Source organism: Schistosoma mansoni (genome assembly GCF_000237925.1).
Source record: "Schistosoma mansoni, WGS project CABG00000000 data, supercontig 0204, strain Puerto Rico, whole genome shotgun sequence".
Lineage (NCBI taxonomy): Eukaryota > Metazoa > Platyhelminthes > Trematoda > Strigeidida > Schistosomatidae > Schistosoma > Schistosoma mansoni.
Genome location: NW_017386077.1, coordinates 306,495 through 328,900, shown reverse-complemented (window position 1 = coordinate 328,900; position 22,406 = coordinate 306,495). Strand labels below are relative to the sequence as shown.

Sequence of the window (22,406 nt, the reverse complement as noted above, 5' to 3'; positions counted from 1 at the left end):
TAGCTGACATACAACGTTTACATGAATAAAAATACTAAACATCAGTGAACAAATTTTATAACTAAACGACTGCGAATAACGCAGTTTGAATAACAATTATTTGAATAGACATTTATTCTTATCTGGGGTTCAATATACAGCACTGAATAGAGAAAAGTTTAAAAAAATTTTTTCATGATAATTTCTTTTGTGTACTATTATCTGGTTCAAATCGGACTAGTTGACTGAGTTATTCTCCTTACAAATTAATGTACATTACTGGATCAAGTTCCTTACATTGTAATGATGATAAGAGCGGAATAACTAAGTTTTTTTCTCATTTGAATTATAAGTGACATTCTGCTTTTTATTCTTCAGGTCTGAATAATGATTGAGTCAAACACTTTTTGAGCAAGTACTATTTTTTCAAGTGATTACGTTCGCCTTTCTTCCATTAATTGATTACTTTTAGTAAGTATGGTCACAAAGTACTATGGTCGCCGCAAAGGAATTTAGTCAACTAATCAAAAAAGATTAACACATATTTATCATAACATAATAAGATATATACATGTAATGTTATAATACTATGGTTCTACTGGTAATCGACAAATCATTGAAAAACATTCTATGAAGATCAAAATAAAAACAGTATGATTAGTATATAATTATTCAAGGTCTAGTGGACAGTAATTTCGGCTAGTCATTAATAAAGCCAAGTTCCAAATAAGTATATAAGGATAAATGGAGAAGAGCATTATGGGAGCATGTTTGTTCATTTTGTGAAAACAGTCATAATAATCTCAAATCCATTCAGTGCTTGAAATATACTATTAATTTGATTTTAATTTATGTAATAAACGTAATAGTTTAAAGAATATCCAACTGAATAACAATTCATCTCTATGCTGGATAAAAAATTGATTTGTTAACAAAATAAAGACGATAAATGGAAACATTAAACTGCTTACTTATCCAATAAAGAATCATCATCGTGAATAGATGTAATATATATCGGCGGTTTCAATTCTTCAACACCTTCTTTGTATTTAGCTGATTCAAATTGTGATGGTCGAATAAATAAATGGAAATCATTAAAACCCATTTGATTAGAAATGCTTAAATATAATTTAGATAAAATTTCACATTCCCACATACAATCAAGTAGACGATGACGCAATGTGACCAAATCTAATAAACGACCTAATTCATTTAATAGATAATTTTGACGTGTTTTCTTATCACCACGTGAATTGCGTTGTTGCACAGATAATATATATTGATTACACAATTCTGACATTTGTACCACATCTTCAATGAAATAAGGTGAAAATAACTAATTGTTCCATAAAATGATTGCATAATAAGATGGTATCATTTATATGATATTCGTATGTAGATGATACAGCGGAAGCAGAAAACCATAGTATGAAAGAAAAGAAAGAAACACTATTGAAACGTCAAAATAAATAGAAAAATACATAGTAATTTAGTATAATGGTGCATGTTCAGTGAAACCATTGGAATCATATTGTAAAAATTGTAAGGTATTATCGAGGATATTTTAGTAAAGTATATATTATTTTGGTTTGAGAAGTAACTATGGAGATTAGTTCAAAAACTCGTAAACAAACATTGAATAATGTGATTTTCAATATCAGAGGGTCTAAAAGCAGTTTTATCACTGTATAAGTCCCACACTGGTTAATCATCATAGACATGATTGCAGGTCTATAAAACGTCCAATTAACTGTTATTAATTCAGCTATGGCTGTGTCATACTAGTTTACTCATAACTGAAATAAACTGAGATCACGATTTATTTATTATCCTTCTGATGAGTAAGAAGTAATTTATTCATTCTCACCGAAATATACCTAACCAAATACATTTGAAATCTATTTATTATTAAACTAATTACACACTGTTATACATTGAAGAACTTACATCTTTTTGAATTTGTGCTGTATAAGATGTTCCTAATGGTCTCCATGTATCAATTTCATTCTTTAGATAATCGAAAAATAGTTTCTCTAATATAATGCGTTGAATTTGACGTTTAGGTGTTAACATAGTGATTGTTGTACGTACACTTTCATCCATCGATTCAATTAAACTTGGTGTACATGCTAATGATGGGTGAAATTCTAATAAGTATACTGGACATAATACTGGCCTTGATAAAAGTGTATAAATGTGTAAATTAACATAACAATAAATTGAATGAAAATATAGAATTATTTCTATAAGAATTATGTAACCTTAACAACCATTTGTCTAACAGAAATAAATCATTAAACCTTAGAAATACATTTCAACGTGTGTGTTGTTAAAAATGGATAAAACTGTAAATGCTAAATATATTAACCTTAGTGAATTGCCAGTCAGTCAGTCAGCTACAACGTAGGACCAGGCACATTTATGCATCAGTCCAAGTTGCCATACCTCGTTAGCGCGTCGCGGTAATCGGTGTTCAGACATATATCAAACATTTCAGAGTGTTTAAATTAACAAAAGAGAGAGTCAATAAAAGCCATTACTTATTCAATTGAGCTTAATTAAGAAATGTATACTATTTTGATAAACAGTTTTTTTAAATGAATTAAAAGATAATCTAGTGGAGATGCTTTTGTGTATTTATCTATCACTCATTTCTTGTTAGTTTTAGGTGTCATTATTTCTAATGCTACATTTTACTTAATTGGTTGTAGATAAAGTAAATTGAAACAATACATTGTTCACTACAGAAACTCTTTTTAATGTAGCTGGGTAAAACTTGTTAATTGATAATTACTTAAAGTTTAAAAGAAGCGTTTTATAACTTAAGAACAAATAAATGACCTAAAGAACAAAGTTCTTAGTTTAAACATTGTTAACTATCATAATTTTTCTGACTAACTAGTTTCCTGAAAGTCATACCAACACGATGTTCGTAGATGTTAACCTTACAATATGAGGCGTGGTGTGACATTATATATGTTGGCTAAAACGAAATATGACTTATGTTCAGAAGCGTCTTTTAAAAAAACATGTTTTGACAATAAGTTGTAAACTGATGAGTGAAACTGAAATGAAAGTATTTAAGTTTGATGATATATAATTAAAACGACGTCATGATATGTGGAAATTTGTATTTTACTGTAAATCAGATAGCCCTTTTGGAGATCGATCAAATAAATATCTTCTATTTTCGACACAACCTTAGAAATACTAATAAACGGCAGTGAGGTAGTTTTCTTCATGAGCACGTGCAAGTGTAACGTAAATAATGCTGGGAAATGTGGAAACAAACACAATTTAAAAAATCATATAGTGGGGATATTTTGACGATTTAGATAACTTTGGTTTTGATGACTTAGTCTTCAGAAGTTAATTAACCCAAACATTGACTCCGACATCAACTCATCAGATTTTATTTTTTTAAACGTTTCTGAATTTTTCAATCATTCAGTAATTTTAAAAAAACATGGTATGATTGATCAATTAATAGGACAACTTACTCATCTGTGTTTGGAGCGATCAGACATTTTTCAATCAGTGGTGGTGGTAAACCATACTCTACTTTATCTGCATGGAGTTTCTTCAAATATTCTCGTTCATTCGAAACCTTAAAAAAAGCATGAGGTAAGAAACTGATCATCTTAAAATGGGTAATGATGGTTTTATTATTTTAACTTTGTACAAATATTATTGCTTTGGATATAATACGGTAATAACTATTAATTATAAAGACCCTTAGAATAATAGATTTCTAAAAATTGCTTGATTCGAAAAGTAGGGATATACTGTAAACTCGTTCACTTATTGTCCAAACAAAATAAAAACTGCAACATCGTCGCCACTGAATTCAGCTTCAAACTATTTGGCGATATCTCAACCGGTACTATGAACTATAAGACCCCATTGATTGAATTGAAGTGTTAAAACATACGGTAACTCAACACTTAATTCTGATACTTATAGTCACTTGCATGTGGATGATTACTTATAAAAATGAAAGTTTTATCACTTTCAATAAAGAATAAAACGTACTGCAATGAAAATCCACCCAGAAAACTGGTTGATAAAATCAAGATAAACAGCATTACAACAGGGAAGTGAACGAGATATTTATCACGTAGAATGTTCGATGAATGTTTAGTAAGTTCTATGTATTTTAAGTTATTGAATACTCTTTACAAGTTTAGGTCATACTCATTACGTAGTACTGACTTATAGATCAATATATGCATCCATTTTAATTGACCACATCTTAGACACTCAAACCGATCATTTCATTCACATGTTTGTGGAAACATGTTAAGGTTCACATTTTAGTGTCAAGTCACAGTCTAAAAAAGGTATAGACCCTATTTGCTACGTGTTCTCATTCAACACAAAGTTAATAAGCAACAAAGTTAACTTGCTTTAGCTTAAAATTTATCGTCTTCAAATGAGAAACTAAAGTTTTATGTATTTTCACAAATGATTCTGAATCTGAGTATCTCAATGGTCGTATAACATGTAACCAACACTAATTTAAACATTTTTATAGAACGGATGATGGCTAGCAGTGGAATCCAGGACGTACGCTTCGTCCTGTTCAAGACTCATCAGCTAGACGTGCCTGAATCCCAGAGTTGATGTTCGCTCCGTGACTGAAACTCAATACTTTTCGTTTCAAACGCTATTGCGATATCCAATAAGCTACTGAGTCTAGATAGCCACTAGCTTGTGCAATGTGGTGAAGTTTTAATTCATTTCCGTATTGTTTATTTTAATCTTCCAACTAATTCAGGTATGTCCAGCTGATGAGTTTGAAATAGGACGAAACGCGCGTCCTAGATTCCACTACTAGTCACCATCTACCTGTGTGCTTATAACCCTGGTGACTCAATCTTCACAGTATCCACATTAGCCCAAAAAAACTTCTTGATCGCAGTCCTAAACATCGATGGGAAGATTCAAAAAAACAATACAAAAGTGAATTCATATAGAACATTCTCATAATATTGTTAAAATATTTTTCAGTTATATTTGAACTTACTTGATTATTTAAAATGGATTTCATTATTTCTTTGCGTTGTCTTAAAATAGCACATTCATATTTGTAAGCTGTCACAAAGTAATTTTCATTCAGATCTAGTCTAGGTCTTTTATACATTAAATCAGTCATCATTTGTGCTAATTTTCGTCGACTATCTCTTGATATTATATGATTATATGCTTCCACATAAATATCCATTAGCTTTTTAAAATAATAAAAAATAAAAGACAACTACGTTTTTATATAAAACTTCTAGAGTATATCAAGTGTAACACTTTACGGGAACATGTTTTTTTTATTTTTTGCTTTTATTTATACAAAAATGTAATTAACAACACTAAGTTTTTTTTGACAGGAAATCAACATTTACTTAACAATCAGAAGGGGGTTTATGGAGAATTCAGTAATTTTTTATAGTTTAAATCATGAGTCAATTGAAGCTAGACCACCATCGAAAACCTGGAAGCACTGGACGGCTGTTTCATTTTATTGTGGGACTCCTCAGTATTGCATATTCACGATCTCACCTCACGAGATTCAAACCCAGGACCTATTAGTCTCGTGCGTGAGCGCGCAACCCCTGGACTACTGAGCCGGCATCAAATTGTGGTAATGTCTAACTTCAACCAATCCACGATACTGAGCAACCGTCCATCATTGTCTTCAATGAGTTACTATCTCGTAAGTATAATTGATTGACGGAGTTTTATGCAAAATTAGGAAGTAAACAAGATATACAACTACTGAATACCAGTTATTTGAATTATATATATATATATATATATATATATATGTACATAAACGTAGACAATTATAAACCATAACTTCTATTAGGATGATATGATATTTCTAAAATTCTTAAAAACTGAAAACTATTAAATTCAGGTCTAATTATTTCCCTTTTTACAAGCTCAAACCAGTTTGTTGAATGGAACTTGATTACCATTGAATATCAATTATTGAAATTTTGACAAAATAAACTTTGATTTTAAACATATTCTACAGATATATTTTAACATCATACATTGGAAGTTAAGTGCTCGCACGCGAGACTGATAGGTCCTGGGTTCGAATCTCACGAGGCGGCATCGTGGATGAGCACTGCTGAGGAGTCCCACAATAGGGAGAAACGATTTACCATGGTGGTCCAGCTTCCATTGACTTATGATTTCAACTATATAAAATCTAATAAAAGTATTAATGGCTAATCACATAATTCAGTCAGTAGCTTCATCGGTAGTGAATTTCGAAAAAATTTAATAATTCCCATTTTATCTAAATCCTCGCTTACAGATATTTTTTTATAAATGTCGTAATCAAATAGTAATTTTTAAAATATAATTATGTTAAACAGAAATTATCATTTTTTCTAAGACTTTACCTTCATCATTGTCTCAAGTATTTCCTTGTAATTAACAATAAACAATGACAGATAAGAATAGTAAAGCAAATTAATGTATTACTGGCAAGAGGTTTCTATAAAGTTCCAGAAATTTAATCTTTTAGAAATTTCAAGCAGAACAATAGTGAAGAAGTCGAAAAAAACACGATGATTTTATATTAATTTAATGCATCCGGTTTGCTTATATACTAGCTTTCTATTAATATTTTTTCAAACAAGACACTCACATTTTTCTTGGTTTCTTGGAAAGCAGTTTCATTCGACCAAATATCGTATAATATACCGAATCGATCCACCTCACGATGAGCATATGAAGCAATATCCAAATCTTCCCTATGAGTCTTAGATACAAAATGGAGAGACGTTTATTATTATTATTATTATTATTATTATTATTATGGTTAACATTGTCGTCGTCATCATCATCACAATCAAACTCAAGTAAACTAGCAATTATTAGTTTATTTTGCCTGCAGTTTATCTGGATGATTAGTTAGAAAAAGCATTATACACAATGCAATTTTAATACCATACATATATTTTGAATTAAATATAAAATCATATACTAGACTCTTCGAAAGCAATACAGTGTAGTATAGTGAAAAGAAAAACTTCCTACATCGTGACTTAGTTTTTTAACATACAGAATCTCTGGATTTTTGGTTTCGAATACAATTTATACTTCTATGATACACTTTTTGTACAAAGAACAGTTCAAAATAGTGCCAGACTATCTATAACTGAAATTTTCTATGATTTTACATGTTGATTCAGAATGACAAAACTTAAGTTTTTACGTCGTGTATTCTTATGACCAGCTGCTACAATTCACTGATGCATTAGTCATATGAAAAGTAGACAATTTTCTTTTTTTACATGCCTATTAGCTATAAGTCAATATTCTAATTCTATCTTGCATCTTACGTAAGAATAAAGTGATTATTATTGTATGGTTTTAGGTGTGCTATCAAGTATTCCCTGATTTTCATCAGTTACTCAACAGAAGTCAGTCTGCGACGTAAATTCTTTCCATATTTATAAAATATCTGTCAATTCTGCTCGGTCAGATCGTCAGAAGAAATTGATGTTGTAAAATGAAATTATAAATCATTATAATTTGTAAAAAGATAACCATTGACTGCTCATAATAGTTATTTGAAATGTCGTTTACAATGAACTTTGTTGAACGATAGCTCTATATCTAGTTCTACACTTTTCAACTGAATTTCCTCAAGTTTCACCTTATAATGTCACCTGAACATGTAAATCAGAAATTAAGGTTTCGACCTCCAGTACTGTTTTGTAGACTGGAAGCAGAAACATCTGCAACAGTAATTAAAGTTGTTTGACTTTATGTGTTTTGTACAAATCATTTACATTTCTCTAATATAATATTGTAGTAAACGCTATATACTAGGATAGTTGTAAATAGTGTGTATCGGAACGTGGTATCAAAGTTGCAACAATCATCGGATAGAGCAAAGAATTTCAGTGTATCGAAAGCATGATGTTGGCAGGACACTTGGAGGTCAGTCGTGAACACAATTCAGATTGTAGAAAACACCGGGAGATGCAAATGGATGATTGAAGGCAATGTATATGACTTATGGAAACACATTGTAACTCCTCATAATAACAACATTCCTCTTGCTTATTGCAAGGTACTACATTACTAATTATAAATAAATGCAAATAAGAGAATAACAAAATTATTGTAATATTCATTTCATAGATTACATTCTTTCAACTACACTTACATCAGTTATCGTGGACTTTTGTTTGTCATTAACAGAGATAAGAGTCGGTTTATTGTTTTGCAAAAATTTTGTTGCAATTAAAAGCAAATCATGTTCTAGTTCTCTGTAAGTTAAATAAATATATAATAGCCATTTCGTATTAGTTACTATTTCATAGAGAAATACACAAAGCAGTAGTAAATTGAAATTGAAAAGTTGAAATAGAATATAGAAATAATTAACAATTATCATTAAAAAATCACATTGAATTTGATGGAGTTTTGTTCTCTGAGCTGGACGGTTTGGTCGTGGAGCTTTCATAGTCCTTCTGAACGACATCATCAGCACAAACTTCGGGTAGAAGTCCACAATGAATTTATTTATAAACAAATTCTATATTGGATTGAGTATAGTAATTTTGAACATCACTACAAGCAAGATTACTAAATGAAAATCATACAGTCGATAGAAATGTCAAATGAATTGATTTCACAACTTGTTTTTATCTTTATACGTTAGGGTTTACTCAACAATTTGTAGCAACTACTGGAATTCGTTATCAGCTAATAATGGATTCCGTTAATTTATCATGAGTTTGCGATTTTGTAGAAATTTATCAAGGAGTAGCAAAAAAGGAATCTGCATGTTTGTTATTCATCAACTCGATGAGTATAGTACCTGATATAATCTCTAATCTAGAAACCATAGACCAATTTTTATGTGGTAAGCAGAGATGGATAGTGGCTAGCAGTGGAATCCAGGATGCGCGTTTCATCCTATTTTGGACTCTTCAGCTGGATGTACCTGCATCTCAGAGTTGATGTTCACTCTAAGACTCAAACCCAGTACCCTCGCTTCAAACGCCATCGCGTTATCCACTCGGCCACTGAGTCCTGATAGCCACTTGTTTGTGCGATGGGGTGAAGTTTAAATTCATTCAGTATTGTTTGTTTGAATCTTCCCATCGATTTGTTAGGACTGCAACTAGTCAGTCTCTAATTGGCATATGTGCATACTGTGCGTATTGCCTCGATATAGCCTTAATTCACAAGCATGGTTTGAAACTATTTCAATGATCTTAACTTATTTTAAGTCAGTCAGTTACAACGTAGAACTTCGTACGTACGTACATCAGTTCAAGTTGCCATACCACATTATCACAGAGATGCAGTTGTTGATTCAAATCCCATAGTGGTAGAAGTAGTAAGAGTATAAGCAGTAACCCGAAAGATTAGAGTTTGAAGAGGTTATTCAAAGAATATAATCCAGTGAAATAAATTTGGAAAGAGAAAAAAGAAATGAACATGAAGAATTCAGAAGATTAGAATTTGAGAGAACATAAAGAGTGGATGCACCTTCGCCATTGCAAACGATTTTGAGCCATGTCATTCAAAGTCTCTAACCATCAGTTATCATCATCTCGCGGATCCCAACCAAGTATTCTACACCTAGTAACATGGCTCGGTCCATTTGTCAGTGACTTTATGGATTTGTGCCACGTTTTGGTTTGGCCACCCCTAGCTTTCTTTTTTGATGTTAAGGATTGTAGTTGATCGGTCTCTGTTGACAAAAGTGCATCCTGAAAGGTTTGCATCGATGATGTCATCTACTCACAAGTTGAATGGCGATGTGAATTTCATTCTACTTTAGACTAATCAACTGAATGTACCCGCATTTCACTGTTGGTGTTCACATCAAGACTTAAACCTAATTTTGAATTTTAACAGACATTTCACTGTAGTTTCTGTTTTTCTTTCATACTTACTTGAAATCATTCAATGCACAATCATATACAATCCAATAACCAACTTGATCTTTCACATGTATTCTACCTTCTTCATGATAATAAAAATCATCATGGTTTTCTACTTCAGCAAATTGCATAAATTCTAATTCTTTAACTCTGTATTAAAAATTATGAAAAATTATATTTTGAAAACATTTATATGAAAACATTTATATATACAAAAGAGTATACATACATTTTTCTAATTTGGATTACTACTTTTAAATGTAATTTATTCAGTCAATTTCATCCTTAAATATACAGAAATTAATAGTTAACGACAATGATGTAATGCTTGGTTTAAATCTACTTTCTACAATGTTACAACTAAATACATTTTGTTACCAAGATGCTGATAATCAATATTACTTGTAATTCATTTCCAATCAAATATTGAATTCACTTACTATTGTTTTGTTTGAATCTTCCCATTGATGTTTACGACTGCAACTAGTCAGTCTCTTATCGGCATATGTGCATACTGTGCGTATTGCCTCGATATAGCCTTAGTTCACAAACGTTATAAGCAAAGATGGATAGTGGCTAGCGAATGGCCATCAAGACTCAGTAAGTGAGTGGATAACGTGGTAGCGTTTGAAGTGAACGGTACTTGGTTCGAATCCCAGAGTGAACATCAACTCTGAGATACAGGCACATCCACCTGACGAGTCCCAAATAGTTCGAAACACTCGTCCTAGATTCCATTCCTAACCACTATTCATCTTTGCTTATAATAATCAAATATTGTTTATCTTATAGTTAGTTCAGTGTGAAATAAAATAAATTTTCAATAATGTTTGCTTAAATACTATCAACTTCGTTATATTTTTCCTATTCACAATATCTTTCTTAAAGTGATCAATATCATGAGATATTTTTTAAAGAACCGAAAAATTTGGTGGCTTGTAGACTAATAGTAATTATCGACAATTCACTCGTAAACTGAAGCATGAAAGTTAAAAAAAGTCTGGAATCATTGGATATACTGATCAACTTTCGCAGAAGGTAATCATGAATACAATGAACGTTGTAGACTGCTATGGTGTAACTTTTACTTCATTCTGCATATGGGCTCTTTAATTTGAATCAAAAATATAGAAAAATGTCTATTGTAATATAGTTGGTCAAGTGTTTTTACATGGACAGGGTTTTCGTCGCTAATAAATCAGAGGAAATAGTTAATTAAACTTTTTAGGTACTTCAATTAATGATTTGATCCCTAAAATCAAAGTGAATAATTGATGAATATTTTAAACTTAGTAGCAGATTTGATGTAATAAATATACTGTGTTAATTTAAATGCATAAATTTACTTAAATTCTTGAGGTGTATTAAAAAGATAACCATGAACGTTTAATGAATTTCCACAACGTTGATTATCTTGGCCATCTACACCAACTCTATGATTTTGTGGACTTCTGAAAAAAAGTAAGTAGTTTGTAAAAAGACATTTCTGAAACTAAACAGAATTCTACTATTAAGTAAATAAAATTATAATTAATACGAATATTCATCAACGTTAGGACGAATAGCATGATAATTAACTAAAGTTCTGATATTCTTTAAGAATTAGTTTTATTTATCTTTAAAATGAGTTCATAGTAAACAGAATGTATGTATAGTAATCGTATCATTCATTAATATCAAGTAAAAGCTGAATTTAATTTATATAAAATGATAGAATAAAGGTGTACACAGAAACTAAAATTACCATCATAAAGATGTTTACGAATTGATGATCAGTAGTCTATGGTGAATTAATCAAAATGTCATTAATAGATTAATATCTAAATGATAAATATGATTATATAACTAGGAATTTTCCTAAAACATTCATTGTCAAGTCTAAATTTCACAATTACTTCAAGTTTATCAATGCATACAATCAGTCAGTCATATACAACATTGAAATGAACGCATATGTAAATCAGTTAAAGTCCCCAGACTACATCAACAAAGCCTGATGCAATGATCTGGACAAATATCAATAAAAGTAGTGGTATCAGCGGTAGTTAACAAAATTAGGCATACAAATATTTTGATTAGTAAGAATTCATAAAATAAATGATACGAATAATTTAAATTCATGGTCTAATGATAGGTAAAGAGTAAATGAATCTGCATCGTTGTAACCGATTTTGAGCCACGTAACCTAATATCTCCAATCATTTATTACGATCATCACAAAGTGTAATAAAGTATTGATCTTTAAAAATATGTTTGTTAAATCATAATTCTTTCCCACCATTGCTTCTTCTAATGTTTAGTTTCATGTAAATGACTTCGAATCTTTTAGATTCTTACATGATACATATTAACCATAAATGATTTGGATATTTTTCAGGATCTTGTAACTGGTAAGTAATTAAACAAAACTACTATTTTTTTCTATAGTTAAGATCATGAGTTAATTGAAGCTAGACCACCATGGAAAACCTGAAGGCACTGAACGGCCATTTCGTGGGACTCATCAGCAGTGCGCATCCACGATCCCACCTCGCGAGATACGAACCCAGGACCTACCAGTCTCGCGCCAGAGCACCTAACCAATAGACCATTTACCCGGCATCCAACGGTGTTAATGTCTAACTTCAACCAATCCACGAAATTGCGCGACCAACTTCCATTGTACTGAAGTAGATACCTGTCTCTATCTGACATGGATCAGCTGTACTGTAATTAAACAAAACTACTACTATTTTATTGTTTTCTTTTCAGTTAAATAAAAATTAATACATAACTTGATTATGTTTGTTAAATATTAACAAACTAATAAAAATTAAATTATCTATTAGTAAACAACAAATTGTAATCTCAGTCTAATAAGAAGAGTTTTAAATATAACTGGGGTTATATTAGTACTGAGATATTTGATTTTAAAACCCTCATTAATTATCTTTGTTGTATCCTGGTGAAGATATAAGTATGGGTAACTCCCAGGACTATTAATGGACTATTATTCTATATTTGTTCTTATTGTTTAACTATTGAGTAATTAGATTGTGTATATCTATATCCATCTTATTATAAGCTTCATTTTGACCTATGAATTATTATTATACCAATTACTGTCCCTAAATTATATTCAGTTTATTGATTATTGTATCCCACGTTCACAGCCACATTAGCTTGATCTCGTACAAATATTATTTTCTGTTTTATAGTGTGATGCGGTCTGTCTGTCTGGTATATAAACCGAGTATGCTTGAAGTAAACGATTCGAATAGGTTCGCATAGCAGAAGCTGCAATTGCTGTTCTGGACTCGATTGGAAGGGCTAGGCGGAGAAGGGAACAATAAGGGCGCTAGACTGCTCATACTGGTCAAAGTCATTGGTTAGCACAGTGCTAGGATTGGAAAAGTCGTATTCCGATCGATGGATAATTCACGTGATGAAAAGCCGGACATAAAATCATAACGAATTGGCATACGGCCTTCTCATTTTATAAAGTCACAACAATCTTTGTATCATAAGTGAACTTTATTGTATCGCATTTTGAAGAAGAATATTCTATATCAATTAATCGGTTTTTACATGTAATTCATGACTGTATTGCATGTAATCAGTTTCGTGTTAATAAACTAATCTATTTAGGATATTCATAGAGAATAGAAACTTAGATACCTGAATATTGAATTCAATAGTGAACCGTGTACTACATCATAACAAACGTTCACTTTTACGGAAACTTTTTAAAATAAATTTAGGTTTAAGTTGAATATTTATCGGTGTTTATTTTTTTTTAAAAATTGTTTGAAACCTCAGTTGTTTTATACAATATTTATTTCTGAAGAAAAAGAAGACTTAACTTACGTGCGTTCTACTCCACCTTTGCTATTCATTGATAAACCTTGATCATTAATTGTTAACGTTCGTTCAATTGATCGAAAATAATTTAAAACAGATATACACTAGAAAAAGTGAAAAGAAAAGAAAGATTTATTAGAATAAACCAGTAAGCTTATAGATTGGAAACAAAATAAGTAACCAAAAGAAGTAATTATTAAATCCACTTAGTATTGTTTGTTTACATCTTTCCATTGATGTTTAGAACTGGTCAGTCTCTCATCGGCATATGTGCATACTATGTGTGTTGCCTCGATATTGCTTTAATTCACAAGCATTATAAGCAAAGATGGATAGTGGCTAACAATGGAATCCAGTACGCGCATTTCGCCATGTTTGGGACTCGTCAGCTGGATGTACCTGTATCTCAGAGTTGATGTTCACTCTGTGACTCGAGCCCAGTACCTTTCGTTTCAAACGCCATCGCGTTATCCACTCAGCTACTGAGTCCTGATAGCCACTTGTTTGTGCAATGGGGTGAAGTTTGAATTCTTTTAGTATTGTTTGTCCGAATCTTCCTATAGATGTTTAGGACTGGAACTAGTCAGTCTCTTATTGGCATATGCGCATACTGTGCGTATCGTCTCAATATAGCCTTAATTCACTTTATTAAAACACAATGAAAATTAACTGTGTTATTAATGTACACATTAATTATCGAAATTCTCCTTACAACAAAGAATTAGGGAAATATATACCTGCAATATAAATAAATATCTACATTCTAGATCACTTCATCTCCATTCTATTTTTATTTATGTAAGTTAAATCAGCAATCACAGAAGTTTCTAAGTGAATGACGTAAAATGTATTCAAATTATTGTACAATTATCAACTCTTGGTTATAAAATACAAAAATAAACAGGATGTAATATTTGTCATTACTCTGTGTTCTCGAAGTGAAATGTATACATAGCCTGTTCTGTGAACATGGGGATAACAGCTGTTAATGTTGGTAGATGTTTGAGAAAACCTATAGGAACTTCATGAGTTGTTTAGGGCTTTTCACAAAGATAAAAAAGTACCGAAAACATCCCAAGTCAACAAAGCTTTTTTGAAGGTCATGAAAATTGCAAGTATTGCGAGTATTGCAAGTATTACGAAACATATCGAACATGTAAAATATCTTGTGCTTCCCGATCGGTGATTGATCATCCATAAAATTGATGATTAATCAAATTTTCAAAAATCACATATATGCACAGTTCTAGCAAGACAGACACGGGTGAAAAAGCTGTGTGAAACGGAGCAGCTTAATAAAGAATGATTATCAATCAACCTGACCGTTAGATTAATGTGTATAGTTGACCTGTTTCATACAACTCCCTTCATTTGTCAAAAGGTAATACAAGAAAATAAATACAATAACAATTTACTTACTGTGCGCATTAAATCTCTTAATTTCAAGTGTCTTAGATGTAAAAATGACAAAAAAGCACCTTGTCCGCTAATTGAATCATTTGACCCACTCATATCATCATCTAATCCCAAAAGTCGCATAGTTTGGGCAAAATCATAATCATCACTTTTAGATTTCCCACTTTCAACAGATCCGATGGAACTGAAAATTTAATAATTAACAGGACGATCCAGTAAAGCAGTAATGTTTTACATGATTACTCAATTGGCAATCGACATAAACAGTTATAGATTACTTACAAAGGCCTACACGTTTTAGAAATATCGAAATTATGACATATTTAGATAGAACAGTCTATTTTCGTTAATAGTCAGTACTAGGTATACTAGAGGAGCAACCTGCACTATTCCCTACAAGTGAGTAAATCATGTTTTACCATCGTCATTGCAATGCTAATACAGAATAACTAGATTTCAGTATTCCTCATATATTTCTCTTCAATAAATAAAGAACATTAGATCAAGTGACAATTGCTTGGAACTACCAAAGGTTGAATACCATTCATTGAATAATGATATTAGTAGATATTTTCCTCTCAATAATTATCTCTCGACTAGACATAACGATTGAATCATTTCAATGAAAGCTCTAAAATAACCATTTAAAACAGGATGAATAAATAAAAATGTTGATAACCTAATCTCGTTCTAATTTTATTTAATAACCAAGTAGCTTCCACATTGAATAACATTGAGAGATCTTTCAATTGGTCAAAATTTTCAGTCTCATCCAGTTGACCATAACTAGTATTAGATTAACAAATCAAATTGATACATAGGAAATTTTTATAGTTGAAATAATGAGTCAATTGAAGCTAGACCACCATGGAAAACCTGGAAGCACTGGATGGCCGTTTCGTCCTATTGTGAGACTCCTCAGCAGTAAGCATCCACGACCTCGCCTCGCGAGATTCGAACCCAGGACTTACCAATCTCGCGCCAGAGCACTTAACCACTAAACCACTCAGCCAGCATCCAACGGTGTTAACGTCTAACTTCAACCAATCGACGAAGTTTGGGCAACCGTTCACCAATTGTCTTCAGTGAGTTGATATCTCACAACAGATGTGGTTCAACTCCACTGGTCACTGCTTTCCACTAGAACTCCAGGAAATATCTCTTGAATTTATTTTGTTATTTATTAAAACTTTGGTTTCTTTAAAAAAAACATGTTGAAAATATTCATACTTACGTAGATCTCAAAACCTATCTACACCAATTTTAATGTTCCTAACTTAAAACTATGGTATTCAGTTTATATTTTCACAATCATCCAACAACTATCATTTACAAGCTTGTTTCATAATGAGTTCAACATATTCTTCAATATTACTATTTAAAATATTTCTGATAAAAACAAACAAAAATCAATGTTACTGATGTGTTTACTTGTGTAACCTATCACAATTATGCACACCAAATTTGTTTTTAAAATATTCGAATACATTAATTCTGTATTTTTATATTATTAAACTGTTTGTGTGACACTTTTGGCGACAAGGATATAGAATAACTATGTTTTCTTGTTTTATTAGCATAAAAGCGATACGTCTTGGACTTAAACGTCTAGAAACTGATTTACTAACTGCTACTTAGCCCCTAAAATCTTTTATTCAACTTACATTGGAAAACAAAATGTAGGAAATATGAGGAAGATTCTATTTCATAGGTAAACAAGGGTACTTATAGTATCACGTGTGACGTTGGGTTTCTAGGAGCACTTGGAAACATGATAAGTTCAGTAACAAAATTGATATTTGTTCAGTTGAATAATAAAATTATGACCCGTTGTTTTCTGAGATTTGCTTGGAAATTTTTATGGAATGATGACGGGTTACAATATTCTCTGTAATCTTGCGGCTTCTGAAGATTTTTAAATAAGTTACCGAAATCTTCCAGCGGTAAGATAAACAGCCGCCTTTCCAATAGGTTTATTTAGAAGTAATTACCCTGAATGCCATTTCTTATTCTCTATTAAACTGGAAAAACTATCTTGTTTAATGATTACTCTTTTTGTATCAACTCACAACCTTCGCCTGATATATTACCAAAATGGTTTCACATCTAATAAAGATTTTCGTATTGTCAAGCTTTTAATTAATATACATACTGATTTTCATTGAACTATTATTCCAAAAACACATACCTTCATATTTAAGTAATTTGCTCAAAGAATTTATTGATGGAAACGTATGATATTTGAGACTAAATCTAAACATAGACCTTAACTCTGAATAATCATAATATCGTTATTAAATGATCTTAACTTACTTCGAGTATAGCTCAGGATTTGTATAAATCTTCTTAAATATTTCAACAGTATTTTGACCATCTTTATGAGATACGACTGAAGCTGTTTGTATTTTTGGTGGATGTTGGATAACCATTACATGATGACGCAACGCATCTTGCACACGCTAGGTAAATAAAGAAGAAAAAAATGGTTAAATACTTAAAATAAACCAGGTGAAGTAATGAAAAGTATTTGATTAATTATGAGTATTACATTAGTTTAATTCCAGCTGTAACCTAATGTTCGAAGCATTTTATCACAAGTAATTTGAAAGGGTATTCAAAATCATATTAACTAATTTGGTTTATACAATCGGAAAATTAGCTTCTATTCAACAAACGAAGCGTGACTTATTGACTACGCAATATACATATATACGTATCACCAAATCGCGTAATATAAGTGCTACTTACGAACAATGTGAGATTTGGAACATTTGTGTATTGGTACACATAACAAAACTTAACACCTGCAGATGAGATAACTAACAAAACAAAAGGTTGACTGATCAAAACAACTGCGTTACTAGACAACCGAAAATAAGAAAAAAAAAGAATAATATTTTGAATAAACGAATGTAACAAGGAAAAAAACTACGCATGAGCACTGTTCATAAGTCTTAAAAACAAACAAAAAAATCATTTGCTTAACCGCGACCTATTTCGTTATGTTATCTAAGAGCTGCATACCCTGATCAAGCAATTTTATCAAATTCATTGCCTATTTAATACACTTTGTTTAGTATTTTGATGTTTTGAGCCGTTTTTAGATTTTGTTATTAAAAACTCAAACTAAAAAAAGGATTTTGATGAGTTGTTCAGGTTCGCAAGATTTTGGATTTCCCCCAACAATTTTAAGCCCTCACTGTCCAAATGTTGACTCCCTTCAGTTTTTGCTCACCCGTCACCATAGGAGAATCGACAACTATATCTAACTATTCAGTCATTTTCAAATCCATTGAGCTGACAGATACAAACAATTTACGTAACCATAATTAAATTGAGAAGATGCGTAAAATTCGTCATGTTAAAGTGAATTATTTAACTAAATTGTAGTCTAGCTTATTTACAACTTACTTCTGATGATCTAAAATGTAAAAGTTTTGAGGCTGCCAACAGGAGTTCATCTATCCTTGTATTGCATCTTAGTTCCATCATAGTTTTTACTACACATTCGTCTCGTTTCGGTTTCAATTTTATAAACTCCAACCAATTACCAGGTTTTTTCATAGCATGTAGCCACATATCCAATCCCCAACGCTCACTAATAGCCTATAAATAATAATTACAGTCAATAAAAACCAAGTAAGGAAGTCTTAATTTTTCAATATTTTGAGGCATATATTTTTTTAAACAATGAAAACAACCTTTATAAAAAACTTTTAATAAATTATTACTGCGTAGTTGTAACAGTCTCATTAAATGAATGCTAGACTGGAACTCACAGACATAAAATCTTATAGACGAATGATAGAGATTGAGTTTTCATGCATATTTTAATAGGGAGCATGCATACAAGTATATACCTGAATATATACCCGTAGTTTTAATGACATTTCTGCTGTGTTTAGATCAGTTTCAAATGGTTAATTCCATCTTCACTGTACTTTATGAACATGACTCTTTGTATAATCTATCCTTTGCGATTTGTAGTTGGATTTTCTACCTGAGCATACAATATCTTATGAGATGATGTAGGTTTGCTCAAGATTCCAAAATTCTGTGAAGCTTTTGATCAGTCGAAAAGAATAGTTGCATCCTTTTCATTTTATTTTGACATGGAAAGTTTTCCATTTATACACGACTAAAATATGAACATTTATCAAAAACGCTATTGCATTGGGAATGCAAACTTAATCATGTGGAAAACCTACAACTTAATGTTCATGTTAAAATTTTTGCCCATCATTTCCATATGTCACATAAATGCATCATATTCTATAAACAAAATATAATTCATATCCATTCAGTTAAGTATTTCAATCAGAAACTGTAATTTTAGTTCACTTGACCCGAATACAACTAAAACCCTTGAAAAATCACCAGTCTTATCCTCAGTGATGACATTTGAGTTTAAGATGTACTGTTACTCGTATAAAACTTTAAAGTAGTTTAAAAGTTAGGCTTTTCAATTTTATGCTTCAAATGAAGACATTTATAAAATATCTTATTATATAATAGGGCATAAATTACTAAAATACTGAATTATTACTTTTGTATGATCATATGTCCGAAAATCATACATTTCTTCTTGACGATTGAAAATATATTGGAATTTGCGATTGATTACGGCAAATAATTCCATTTCATCTGCTATTGAGCGTATAGAATCAATATCCTAAGTACAAAAACAAGCGATAAATAAACTTTTAGCGTATATCAAACATTAACACAACTGCCCAAAATCCATTTACCGAATTCTGACATCGCAGAATGTATGAAAAGGAGAAGCGTGAATAAAGTGTTCATTGACAACGTTCTTAACCAGCTATAAACAAAACATTTTCATAGTTGAAATCATGAGTCAATTGAAGCTAGACCACAATGGAAAACCTGGAAGCACTGGACGGGATCGTGGATGTGCACTGCTGAGGAGTCCCACAATAGGACGAAACGGCCGTCCAGTGCTTCCAGCTTTTCCATGGTGGACTCATGATTTCAACTATGCAAATACTGAAATCTCCACAAAAGCCCCTTCTGATAAAAACATTCTCAGTATATAATTAAAGTATAACAGAATCAGTGGTTGCACTATGATCTTATATTACCTGATGCTCTAACTATTCTACCGTTTTATAAAACTAACATACTGATTAAGTACAAAGATAACTCAGTTCAGGAAATAAGAATATAAAAGATGCACAACAGTCTATTGAATACACTGTGTAGGGACATTTCATTACTATGAATCCATTTAAATATTTTTAATGTGAAGAAAACTGAACTGAGTACTTTGATGATGAGAAACATAATGTTACACTACTCAAATATACTATTTAAATTTACTAAATACCGTTACCTCGTGCCCATTTATAAAGTAATTTTTGGTCATGATGAATGATAATTTATAGCAGAGTATTAACTTCAATACTCAAATTGATATAGAATCATTAAAAGATTAAAGAATAAATAAAACAAGTCAGTAGAAATTTCGAACAAAGAGGAAGTATAAATGAACATGAGTCTAGATGAAAATTCACGATTTAAGTCTGGTTTTTTGTTTCTAATTTTGTGAAATTTGAAGTCACTGTCATTTTTTATATTGAATGATTTTTAACTGCACCTAACCCTTAAGATTGGTCAGAGTTGCCCATCAGTTTTCTAAATATCTCTGAACATATTTAATACAACAATTTAAATTATTTGGAATTACTTGTATGCAATGTTAGGTAACCGGGAGTTGGTTTCTTCGACCATAGCATTGAATAAAATTAATTAAATTATCATGCAAAATGTATTCCTCGTTTCAGCCTACAAATGAAATTCAAATTTTACGCAACGTTATTGTGTTTTTATGAAGGTTCAAGTTTTATGGAGTCACTTAAACTGGTGGTCATTTTCCAAAGTATTTCATAACATTCGATTTCCACTTCGCACAAGACAAACATAAGATTGGTCAAAACTTAGTGTTCTATCAATTTACATCAAAAAACTTTCCCGTCAAAAAGTCGGAGTGTTTATTTAACAGAAACCTCTCAACCTTTTTTTCTAACAGCTATAAGAGCTTCACAGATTATTACTAGCAAATACACAAAACCTTATTCTGTTCAAATTCAACGTCACTGGATAAACACAAAAATTCTCAAGACCATGAAATAATTGACTATTCAGGTTTCTATGGATCCTAACGACCCGAAAGAAACAAATATCAAAAAACAGGAGAAGCATTTAAAGTTAGCAAGTTTTTAAAGCCAACAGAAGATTCACGATTTCTGGTGAGGCATAATTTTTAAAATTAGGAAAAAGACAAAAGTTTGGTAAATCTGAATTTTTGCAGGAGCTAATTGCTATCTTGTAAACACCTCTTCATATTGTTAGAATTAATTTGTAATGAATTTCTAAATTGATGTTATACTTTGTTTTGAACACGAATCTGTAAAACGTAAAGTTTTTATCGACTATTACATGCAAATACTTTAACATTACGAAGGCAAATTATCTATATTAACATTTTCGAATCATGTTTTACAAACCTATATGTGCTCTAAGAGATTACTCACCATTTGAATATTATATGTCTGACACAGCAAAATCAGATGTGGTCGCAATGTTTCAAGATCATTTGTATAGAGTGGTAGAACAGACACTTTTTCATTTGCGACATCACTTGTCACTGCCAACAATAAACTGTTGCTCTTCGTTAACAATCGGTCATTCGGACTCATGCTTATTGAGTGTTCCATTCTTGATGGTTGACGTGCTTGATCAGAAAAGCGAAGGTGACGTGGTGATCTTTCAGAAACACCCTCGTTCTGTGCAATGCACACTTTCTCTTCGTTAGGTCGAAAACTGACTGATTTTCCTCTTATATTTTCATTTCCATTCTCTTTCGATGTGTTAGTATTGACTTTACCGATTATTTCCTGTTTCTTATTGTATGCAGATGATTTTCCAGGCAGTCCACTTGTTCTGTTTATATTCACTTCGTCTTTATCTTTTGGTACAGTGAGAGACATAATGTCATCCTCATCATTAGACATTGTACGTAAATCATTTCGTTTGCTTCTATCGTCACTGAAATTTTCGTAAAGAATCTCAGTTTTGTTAATCGGAGTGAATCTAGTCAACATTTTATGTTCTTGTGAAACTTGTTTATCAAACAAATGATCTTTCTTTGCGGCATCCGTGTTTTCTTTCTGAATAAAACGTGTAAAATATTTTTTAATCTGTTGGGCTTGATGGAAATTCCATTTTGTGAAG

At 31.3% G+C, this 22,406-nt stretch overlaps 1 protein-coding gene across 1 annotated transcript in view; it reads right to left on the bottom strand.

The window, feature by feature from the left end:
* Positions 1-22,406, bottom strand: part of Smp_167910 (hypothetical protein) — a gene marked incomplete at both ends in the record, with an annotated part of 42,824 nt that overhangs the window by 8,299 nt on the left and 12,119 nt on the right. Inside the window, 12 exons of the mRNA XM_018793287.1 lie at positions 951-1,315; positions 1,927-2,155; positions 3,480-3,586; positions 5,006-5,184; positions 6,691-6,748; positions 8,165-8,267; positions 9,909-10,046; positions 11,243-11,347; positions 13,743-13,840; positions 15,156-15,336; positions 17,466-17,611; positions 18,564-18,750. Of these exons, the coding sequence (XP_018647169.1) occupies positions 951-1,315; positions 1,927-2,155; positions 3,480-3,586; positions 5,006-5,184; positions 6,691-6,748; positions 8,165-8,267; positions 9,909-10,046; positions 11,243-11,347; positions 13,743-13,840; positions 15,156-15,336; positions 17,466-17,611; positions 18,564-18,750 (1,896 nt within the window). The remainder of the gene's footprint in view (positions 1-950; positions 1,316-1,926; positions 2,156-3,479; positions 3,587-5,005; positions 5,185-6,690; positions 6,749-8,164; positions 8,268-9,908; positions 10,047-11,242; positions 11,348-13,742; positions 13,841-15,155; positions 15,337-17,465; positions 17,612-18,563; positions 18,751-22,406) is intronic.